At 53.2% G+C, this 10,752-nt stretch overlaps 1 protein-coding gene across 2 annotated transcripts; it reads left to right on the forward strand.

The window, feature by feature from the left end:
• The first annotated feature begins 150 nt into the window (after positions 1-150).
• On the forward strand, positions 151-7,071 carry AOC3 (amine oxidase copper containing 3). 2 transcript variants are annotated; one of them, XM_054546224.1, is made up of 5 exons: positions 1,055-1,173; positions 1,350-1,884; positions 3,387-3,672; positions 4,384-4,513; positions 5,225-7,071. In XM_054546224.1, exons 1-5 carry the CDS (start codon positions 1,165-1,167, stop codon positions 5,498-5,500), a joined length of 1,236 nt encoding a protein of 411 aa, XP_054402199.1. In that variant the 5' UTR covers positions 1,055-1,164; the 3' UTR covers positions 5,501-7,071.
• The last annotated feature ends 3,681 nt before the right edge of the window (positions 7,072-10,752 follow it).

Consider the following 10,752-nt stretch of genomic DNA (forward strand, 5'->3'; position numbering starts at 1 on the left):
AACCCTGACCCAGAAAGTAGAGTGATTTGGAGCCTGGAAGACAAAACCATGTAAGGTCTGTGGAAATCACAGCTGTTCAGACCCGCCTCCAACCCTGGCCACCCCGCCTCCTTGCCCCAGCCTTCCTGTGTCCTTCCCACCCTTAGTCCCAGGCATCTGACTATCAGGAACCTCAGCCAGAGTCCGGGAGCCCCCTGTCCAGGAGCCAACAGAGCCCCCGTCTTGCTGGCGTGAGAATACATTGCTCTCCTTTGGTTGAATCCGCTGTCCCTCTTCGTGGGAAAATGAACCAGAAGACCATCCTCGTGCTCCTCATTCTGGCCGTCATCACCATCTTTGCCTTGGTTTGTGTCCTGCTGGTGGGCAGGGGTGGAGATGGGGGTGAACCCAGCCAGCTTCCCCATTGCCCCTCTATATCTCCCAGTGCCCAGCCTTGGACACACCCTGGCCAGAGCCAGCTGTTTGCAGACCTGAGCCGAGAGGAGCTGACAGCTGTGATGCGCTTTCTGACCCAGCGGCTGGGACCAGGGCTGGTGGATGCAGCCCAGGCCCAGCCCTCGGACAACTGCATCTTCTCAGTGGAGCTGCAGCTGCCTCCCAAGGCTGCAGCCCTGGCTCACTTGGACAGGGGGAGCCCCCCACCTGCCCGGGAGGCACTGGCCATCATCTTATTTGGCAGACAACCCCAGCCCAACGTGAGTGAGCTGGTGGTGGGGCCACTGCCTCACCCCTCCTACATGCGGGACGTGACCGTGGAGCGTCATGGAGGCCCCCTGCCCTATCACCGACGCCCCGTGCTGTTCCAAGAGTACCTGGACATAGACCAGATGATCTTCGACAGAGAGCTGCCCCAGGCTTCTGGGCTTCTCCACCACTGTTGTTTCTACAAGCGCCGGGGACGGAACCTGGTGACAATGACCACGGCTCCCCGTGGTCTGCAATCAGGGGACCGGGCCACCTGGTTTGGCCTCTACTACAACATCTCAGGGGCTGGGTTCTTCCTGCACCACGTGGGCTTGGAGCTGCTAGTGAACCACAAGGCCCTGGACCCTGCCCACTGGACCATCCAGAAGGTGTTCTATCAAGGCCGCTACTACGACAGCCTGGCCCAGCTGGAGGCCCAGTTTGAGGCTGGCCTGGTGAATGTGGTGCTGATCCCAGACAATGGCACAGGTGGGTCCTGGTCCCTGAAGTCCCCTGTGCCCCCGGGTCCAGCTCCCCCTCTGCAGTTCTATCCCCAAGGCCCCCGCTTCAGTGTCCAGGGAAGTCGAGTGGCCTCCTCACTGTGGACTTTCTCCTTTGGCCTCGGAGCATTCAGTGGCCCAAGGATCTTTGACGTTCGCTTCCAGGGAGAAAGACTAGTTTATGAGATAAGCCTCCAAGAGGCCTTGGCCATCTATGGTGGAAATTCCCCAGCAGCAATGACGACCCGCTATGTGGATGGAGGCTTTGGCATGGGCAAGTACGCCACGCCCCTGACCCGCGGGGTGGACTGCCCCTACCTGGCCACCTACGTGGACTGGCACTTCCTTTTGGAGTCCCGGGCCCCCAAGACAATACGTGATGCCTTTTGTGTGTTTGAACAGAACCAGGGCCTCCCGCTGCGGCGACACCACTCAGATCTCTACTCTCACTACTTTGGGGGTCTTGCGGAAACGGTGCTGGTCATCAGATCTATGTCCACCTTGCTCAACTATGACTATGTGTGGGATATGGTCTTCCACCCCAGTGGGGCCATAGAAATCCGATTCTATGCCACGGGCTACATCAGCTCAGCATTCCTCTTTGGTGCTACTGGGAAGTACGGGAACCAAGTTTCAGAGCACACCCTGGGTACGGTCCACACCCACAGCGCCCACTTCAAGGTGGATCTGGATATAGCAGGTAAGACATTTTGGTGGGGAGAAGGCTTCTGGAAGAAGGGCTGAAAAGTTGTTTCCATTTGCTTTGGGTTTTATGTAGATTATCCCAAAAAGGAAGATGTGGATTTTTGTGCTTCCCCTTTTGCTGGATGGGGGAGAGTTGGCTGCTGAGTTTTATTTGGATCTTAGCTCACTGGCTGGGTGCAAAGCTGCAGCCTTCCTCCACGTGACCTCATCCAAAGATCTTGGGAAATGGCCAAGCTCAGGGAGGAGGCAGGATCTGGGCTAACAGGGTCCCCATTGCCCTCTTCCCTCCCTTGTACTTATATGGGCTCTGCTGCTAGGAGCAGCCTTCTGTTTGTCAGCTCAGTTCTGTGTCTGGCCTGTGGTGGTGGTGGTGTGTTGGAGGATCTCTTTGCGTTCTACCACGTCCCTGGCATGTGCAGGTCAGTCATTCCAGGTTGTACATTTCCTCTGGAGATGGACCTTCTTCCTCCCTGATTCTCCTTCTTTCTCTGGGCACAATTCACTTAAGTGTGAGGGGTCACATGGATCCTGTGGAGCATTCTCGATAGATCCTGGAGTCTGGTCACAGAGAGAGCCAAGGCTACATGATGGCTTGGAGTCTTCATCTTTGTCTTTTCACTGTCTTTCCCCACGTTGAGTCAGTCACCAGGTGGGTTTTTTTTTTGTTTTTTTGTTTTTTTTCTGTTTTGCACCTGCAGTATCTCACCAGGTCACACTGTCTTGCCCTGCAGGTGCCAGCCCTCTCTCTGCTGTTTTTGCTCTTGTTGCTCTCAGATCCAAGAGCCACTCTGCACCCAGAGGGCCTCCCATCCGCACCAGCCTACCCTTTACTCAGCTCTCACTTTCATCACCTGTGGGATCCTGTCCGCAGAACCCCCTCAAAACTCTTTCCTTCACAGTGCAGCTCCACCCTGCCTTGCTGTGCTCTGCACAGCTATACCCAAATACTCCATGTCCGTGGGCACGCACTTCACACGTTACAGTCAGGCATCCTCCTGTATGCTTATGCTTTGTCTCTGCTTAGAATGTCCTTCCATGTCATCTCTTCTGGTAATGTCCTTTAAGGCCAGGCTGAAAAGTTGCCCGGACGGGCCCCCTTTTCCTGCCTGCAACTGTATTCCTGTGACCCGGAAGCTGCCTAGTCCATGCTCCTCTCACGGGACAGGCCAGTCAGTGGTTTGCCTGTCTGTGTGGAAAGTGAGAGGGTAAGGATGATCATTCATCTCTATCCCCAGGGACGAGTACAGTCCTCTCTGCTAATGAATGTTGAAAGAATGAATGAGTGAAATGGAATGAACTCCTTGATGAAATATTTTAATTTATAGGTCAACAGCTTTGGCTAAAGGATTGGAGGTATCTTGGGGAGAGGGAAGAGAAGCAGGGGCACACTCAGTTCTGAGCTGCTCTTTGGCCCCCACTCTGAAGCCAGGTGGGGGCAGAGTCCAGAGGGGCCAGGGCAGTTACCTGACAGGCCCTCCCCCATCCCACCCTGAGCAGGACTGGAGAACTGGGTCTGGGCCGAGGATATGGTCTTTGTCCCCATGGCTGTGCCCTGGAGCCCTGAGCACCAGCTGCAGAGGCTGCAGGTGACCCGGAAGCTGCTGGAGACGGAGGAGCAGGCCGCCTTCCTCATGGGAAGCGCCACCCCTCGCTACTTGTACCTGGCCAGCAACCACAGCAACAAGTGGGGTCACCCCCGGGGCTACCGCATCCAGATGCTCAGCTTTGCTGGAAAGCCGCTGCCCCAAAACAGCTCCATGGCGAAAGGCTTCAGCTGGGAGAGGTGAGTGGTGGGCAGTCAGAGAGGAGGGGGGCAGTGAGAGTGGGAAAGGAGTGTTGGCGGGCACTCAGCTCACACTGTAGGTGAGGGGAGAGATCTCTCAGGAAGGCTTTTCTTTCCTTTTCTTTTTCTTTTTCTTTGAGATGGAGTTTTGCTCTGTTGCCCAGGCTGGAGTGCAGTGGCGCAATCTCACTGCATCTTCCGCCTCCCAGTTTCAAGCGATTCTCCTGCCTCAGCCTCCCCAGTAGCTGGGATTATAGGCGCACACCACCACACCTGGCTAATTTTTGTATTTTTAGTAGAGACAGGGTTTCACCATGTTGGCCAGGCTGGTCTCGAACTCCTGACCTCGTGATCCACCCTCCTTGGCCTCCCAAAGTGCTGTGATTACAGGCATGAGCCACAACGCCTGGCCAAAGGTTTTTCTAGTTATCCAAAGAAACCATGATGGGCACATTTTCCCCTTGGAGGCTAAAGCCCAGGAGTGAGAACTCTCTTCTGTTTTGGATGGGAGAGGGGTTGTGCTGTTAAATGACTGGGGATAAACAGGAGGACTTGACCCCCCTTAGGGTGTCGTCGGGGATTCTGTAGCGCCGAGTCAGTTGTATGACTGCAATTGGGGAAGCTGAGCTCTGAGCACTCAGTTCCCTTTCGTCATAATCAGGCAGCAGGATGGGGTCAATGGCCATGGAGGCCTGACCAGTGCCTCCGTAGGTACCAGCTGGCTGTGACCCAGCGGAAGGAGGAGGAGCCCAGTAGCAGCAGCGTTTTCAATCAGAATGACCCTTGGGCCGCCACTGTGGATTTCAGTGACTTCATCAACAATGAGACCATTGCTGGAAAGGTCAGCTGGCCGGGGTAGGGGGTACAGGATGAGCCTTGCTTTCTCTTGGGAGGGTCCCTGAAAACCACCTGCACTTCTCGGGGGTGGTGCTGATTCCTGCCTTCTGCACTTCAGTATATCTGATCATTATCCTTTGAGGGAACCTTCCTGAGCTGGGTGTCCATATGCAGACACTGAGTGAGGCCCTGGGCCTGTCCTTGGGATCTTAGAGCCCTCTTAGTTCCAGTTTCATGGACTGAGTCCTTTCCAGGCTCCAGGACTCAGGAGGGATGGAAGTTACCAGGGAAAATGACATCTCCTGTATCTGAAGCTTCTCCCATTCCTGACTTGATGAATTTCACAATGTTGGCCTGGTTCTGCTTCCCAAGCGCTGGTTCTTATTCCTCCGCCCTTCTTTCCTCAGTTGTGGGGAACTCTTGGAGAGTTAGGGGAAGAGGAGCTGAAGTAGCCTGTGGGTGTCACCCTCTGGGGGTAGATAGGCAATGGGTGATATGTTGGGAAGTGTCAGAGATGGAGGCTGCAAGCCAGGGACAGGGAAGCAGGTGTTCCTAATTCATATTAGGAACTTATGGACTACTTATGCTTTGACTTCTATCCAGTAGGAAAAAATGTTTAAAGACTCATGATCCTTGGGCTGGTGAGCTGAATCCCTACCAAGGCATGTCCTCAGCAAAGCCAGACCTCGTGATCCTCTTTCTTCTCCCCTGCTAGGACTTGGTGGCCTGGGTGACAGCTGGTTTTCTGCATATCCCACATGCAGAGGACATTCCTAACACGGTGACTGTGGGGAACGGCGTGGGCTTCTTCCTCCGACCCTACAACTTCTTTGACGAAGACCCCTCCTTCTACTCTGCCGACTCCATCTACTTCCGAGGGGACCAGGATGCTGGGGCCTGTGAGGTCAACCCCCTGGCTTGCCTGCCCCAGGCTGCTGCCTGTGCCCCCAACCTCCCTGCCTTCTCCCATGGGGGCTTTTCTCACAACTAGGCAGTCCTGGGATGGGGCATGTGGCCAAGGGCTCCAGGGCCAGGGCGTGAGGGATGAGGAGCAGCTGGGCACTGGGCCGGCAGCCTGGTTCCCTCTTTCCTGCGCCAGGACTCTCTTTCTTCCACTACCCTCCCTCGCATCCCCCTCTGAGCCAGGAGCCTCCTGACCCTGTGATCCCTGACACAGGGGACACTCAGCCTTGTTGATGCCAGCTGTCCTGAGTTCTCATCCAGAGAGGCCCAGGCATGGCCCAGCCTGGAGCCGTGGCCGAGGGCTTCTCTAGATGGTTCCCTTGTTTGCTGTCTGGCTTTCCCGAATCTTTTTAGGCCACCTCCAAGGATTCTAAAAGGGGGCTATTCCCTGGAGACCCCAGGGTAGGGTTGCCAGTCCTGCAAGTCCATAGCTGAGCTGGAAAGGATGCTTCTGCTCATGTTCGCTCTCATCCAGGTCCTTTCCTTCTCGTCTTCCTCTCTCTCACCTACTTCCCCCTCCTCCTGTTCCTGCCTTCTCTTCTATCCTGCAATTTCTCCCGAATCCTGAGGGGATATCCCTATGTCCCAGCCCCTGGTACTCCCCCAGCCCTCAGTTTTCAATCAACTTCCGTCTCCTCTCCAGCCCTATGGAAGTCTCAAGGTCGCGGGACCCCTAATCAGAGTGGCCAATCCCTGTGTGTCGTTCCCTTGTGTCTGTTGCTTATTGGGAGTAGGAGTTGCTCCTACCCCTGTCCTGGGGCTGGGTGTGTTTCAGGACAGCTGCTTCTGTGCATTTGTGTCTGCCTGCCTCATGCTCTTTATAGAGGAGGATGGTCATCGTGACAGCAGCAGCTCAAGTTAGCATTTCGAGTGATTTGGGGGTGCAATGATAATGAAGAATGGTCATTTTGTACCAGGGCTCTGTATTCTGCAACAGCCTGTTTGGGAGGCTGGAGTGGAAACCAAGGGTGGGCATCAAAGATGAGAAGCCAAAGCCCATACAGCTCCAGCCACCCAGCCAGGAGGGGCTGTCCAATCACATTCAGGCATGCAAATGAGCTGGGCCCTGGGTGAGGTGGGGGTCTGGCCTAATGGGGACGGGCCTGGCCTGGGTGGGGCAGGGCCTGGCCTGGTCCAGGCTTGGGCTCCCTTCCCATCACTGCTGTCCCTCCTGAGGTCTGGATTGGGGATGGGGACAAATAAATAGCAAGAGATGAGAAACAACAGAAACTTTTTTCCCTAAAGGATTGGTTAAATCAATTCAATACAGCCTTACAATACAATAGTATGCAGCTAAAAAATAATTGTATGTCTTTATATACTAATATGTAATAATCTTCAGGTAAAAAAGGCAAGCCACAGAAATGTGTGTAGTGCACTTCCCATTTGTGTTTCAGAAAGGAGTAGAATATAAATACATAATTGCTTATGTATTGCCTGTTCAGAATAAATGGATAACACTGATTACTTTTGGGAGGGGAACCAGGAGGTTGAGGACGGGGAGGGAAGGGTCTTAACGCTTATATCCTTTTGTACATTTTGAATTTTGAACCATGTGACTGTATTACCTATTCAAAATAAACAATAAATGGGCCCAAACAAGAATTGACTTTTTTTTTTACTGACACTTTTTTTTTTGGTGGGGAACAGGCTGGGGGTAGGGTAAAGTGGGTTAAGGAATGGGACCAGGGATGAAATTTTCTCCAGTTCTTGAGATCCAGAGAAGCAGGTGTGGCCTCTAGTAACTCCTTTTGCCTTCTCATGCTTGTACATCTTTGAGGAAATGTTAAACCTCAGTTAATTCCCTGACACACACACCCCCCACCCTTTCCCTCTCTCCTGTCTTCTCTCTCTCTCAGTGAGGGGCAATGAGAAGCAGTGAGGAGGGGTGACTTCTGCTTGCCAGAAGCCCAGGCCAGGGCAGGAGGTAAAGTGCAGGAAACATTCTGGATGCCACTCAGCTTCTGACCAGAAAAAGACCAGAATATGTTCTGGGAGCTCCAGCATCATGGAAGCTTCTGCTACCTTCTGTCTGTTCTGCCCCAAGTCCAAGTTCTGCCGTAGGTCAGTGGAACAATGGATGGCGAGGAATCAGTGAGCTGGAGAGAAATTAGGCTCTAAAGAACAGGGAGAAAGCCTTCAGTAAGGTGCAGGGGGCCTGCAATGGCATATTAATTCATAATATGGCCAGGAGTGGAGGCAGGAGTGAAGGAGGACAGGGAGAGATGGAGAGAAGGGCAGACTCAAGACAGAGATGCAGGAGAAAGGGGGATGCTGTGGCCTACTGGGACACTGATGCAGGCTTCACAATCCCTCTGACCTGAGGACTTGAACTTTTTTTTTTAATTTTTAATTTTTGAGATGGAATTTCACTCTTGTCACCCAGGCTGGAGTGCAATGGCACGCTCTCAGCTCACTGCAACCTCCACCTCCCGGGTTCAAGCGATTCTCCTGTCTCAGCCTCCTGAGTAGCTGGGATTACAGGTGCCTGCCACCACGCCCGGCTAATTTTGTATTTTTAGTAGAGATGGGGTTTCACTATGTTGGCCAGGCTGGTTTCGAACTCCTGACCTAAGGTGATCTGCCTGCCTTGGCCTCCCAAAGTGTTGGGATTACAGGTGTGAGCCACTGCGCCCGGCCTGAACTTCTCCTTTCAGTGCATATCCTCTTGTCCCCACCTCCTTATGGCTCTCTCTTATGGCTGCTTGCACCATCATCAGTGCTGGGGGAAGAGGAGCAAAGGAATTCAGATATCCACCCCTACCCCCTCACCATCTTGTTCACTGGAATTTAGTTGCCTTGAAACTCATCTCCAAAGATCATGAGTGTTTGTATGTGGTGTGTGTGTAATTGTATGTCAATTCTTACAAGCTTTTATATGAAAACGTGACTGGTTGTGTCTGCCTCCTTACATCTCAGCATGGTGATGATGCCACCTGCCCCAGGTCCCAGATGAGGGGAGGCAGAATGGACATCTAGATTGTTAGAACATCAGTTCAGCTCGGGTCAGGAGGGCCGCAAGGTGGACCTCCAGCCCCGCACCCAAATCCAATCTCTTCCTTAGACCACAGAAGTTGTCTGGAGTCTTGGCTTCAGACTTGTGGTCAATTGTCTAGGAGTGATTACTGGCTGAGGATGTCAGGTTCTGAAGGAACTGGTGCTGCCAAGGCTCAGATCTTTAGGACTTGGGGCCCAGTGGCCTGAGATAAAGGAGTTGGACAAGGGAATCCCTGAGGCTTGGGTCAGAGGGCATGACTAGGACTTCTCCAGGAATGTGGACATGGCAACCCCCTGTGAGGACATGAGGTGTGCCCACTTGCCTCGCCTCTTTTATTTTTTTATTTTGAGACTGAATTTCACTCTTGTCACCCAGGCTGGCGTGCAATGGCATGATCTTGGCTCACTGCAACCTCCACTTCCCGGGTTCAAGTGATTCTCCTGCCTCAGCCTCCTGAGTAGCTGGTATTACAGGCACCTGCCATTATGCCCGGCTAATTTTGTAGTTTTAGTAGAAACAGGGTTTCACCATGTTGTCCAGGCTGGTCTCGAACTCCTGACCTCAAGTGATCCACCCGCCTTGGCCTCTAAAAGTGCTGGGATTACAGGTGTGAGCCACAGCACCCGGCCCCCAGTGACTTCTTAAACACAAAATCAACAGGAGCTCCTGGCTGCCTACTTTCTGGACCTCTCGGTGGCATTTGACAACACCAACTGTCCTCCCTTCTTGGAACCCTCTCCCATCTTGACTCCCCCACATTGTCCCCTTTTCATCCATATTTGCTCCTTCTCAGTCTTCTCAGGCTCCTTGACTTCTGCTCCCCCTACCTACTCATGGAGCCCCAAGTTCTTGCCTTTTCTAGGGCTCTGTCCTTGATCCTCCTTTCTCCTCTCTCCAGAAGTCCTCCGTGGGTGATCTCAGCCTTTCTTTCTTTCTTTTTTTGTTTTCTTTTTTCTTTTTCTTTTTTTTCCCCCCTTAAGAAAAGGTCTTGCTTTGTCACCCAGGCTGGAGTGCAGTGGTACCACCATGGCTCACTGCAGCCTCAACCTCCCAGACTCAAGCGATCCTCCCACCTCAGCCTCCCAAGTAGCTGGAATGACAGGCGTGTGCCACCATGCCTGGCTAATTTAAAAAAATTTTTTTGTAGGCCAGGCGCAGTGGCTCATGCCTGTAATTCGAGCACTTTGGGAGGCCAACGCAGGTGGATCACCTGAGGTCAGGAGTTCAAGACCAGCCTGGCCAACGTGATGAAACCCCTTCTGTACTAAAAATACAAAAAATTAGCTGGGCATAGTGGCGGGTGCCTGTAATCCCAGCTACTCCGGAGGCTGAGGCAGGAGAATCACTTGAACCTGGGAGGTGGAGGTTGCAGTGAGCTGAGATCACATCACTGCACTCCAGCCTAGGCAACAAGAGTGAAACTTTGTCTCAAAAAAAAAAAAAATTGTAGAGACCATGTCTTGCTATGTTGCCTGGTCTCAAACTCCTGGGCTCAAGTGATCCTCCCACCTCGGCCTCCCAAAGTGCTGGGATTACAGGTGTAAGCCACCACACCCGGCCAGCCTTTCTTACTTTAACTGTCAATATTTGTAATTGGCCAAATCTCTCTCTACATATATGTTTTTGGTGTTTTGTTTTGTTTTTGAGACAGGTTCTCACTGTATTGCCCAGGCTGGAGTGTAGAGGTGCAATCTTGGCTCACTGCAACCTCCACCCTGTGGGCTCAAGTGATCCTCCCACTTCAGCCTCCCAAGAAGCTGGGACCACAGGCATGCACCACTATACCTGACTAATTTTTTATGTTTTTGGTAGACGGGGTTTGCCATGTTGCCCAGGCTGGTCTTGAACTCCTGAGCTCAAGGAATCTTCCCATCTTGGCCTCTCAAAGTGCTAGGATTACAGGTATGAGCCACCACGCCAGCCTATATATATATGTATTTTTAAAGTTATTGTAGCTCTCCCTCCCCCTCCCCCTCCCCCTCCCCCTCCCCCTCCCCCTCCCCCTCCCTCTCCCTCTCCTTTCTTCGGTCTCCCTCTCCTTCTTTTTTCGGTCTCCCACTGTTATCGAAGCTGGACTGTACTGCCATGATCTCGGCTCGCTGCAACCTCCCTGCCTCGGGCTCCTGTGACTCTCCTGCCTCGGCCTGCCGAGTGCCTGGGATTGCAGGCGCGCGCCGCCACGCCTGAATGGTTTTTGTATTTTTGGTGGAGACGGGGTTTCGCCGTGTTGACCGGGCTGGTCTCCAGCTCCTGGCCTCGAGTGATCTGCCTGCCTCGGCCTC

Source organism: Pongo abelii, chromosome 19, assembly GCF_028885655.2.
Source record: "Pongo abelii isolate AG06213 chromosome 19, NHGRI_mPonAbe1-v2.0_pri, whole genome shotgun sequence".
Lineage (NCBI taxonomy): Eukaryota > Metazoa > Chordata > Mammalia > Primates > Hominidae > Pongo > Pongo abelii.

Coding starts and splice junctions, on each gene's coding strand:
- AOC3 (XM_054546224.1), top strand. Junction 1,885..3,386: donor GGTGGATCTGGATATAGCAG/GTAAGACATTTT, acceptor CACCCTGAGCAG/GACTGGAGAACTGGGTCTGG. Junction 4,514..5,224: donor ATGAGACCATTGCTGGAAAG/GTCAGCTGGCCG, acceptor CTCCCCTGCTAG/GACTTGGTGGCCTGGGTGAC.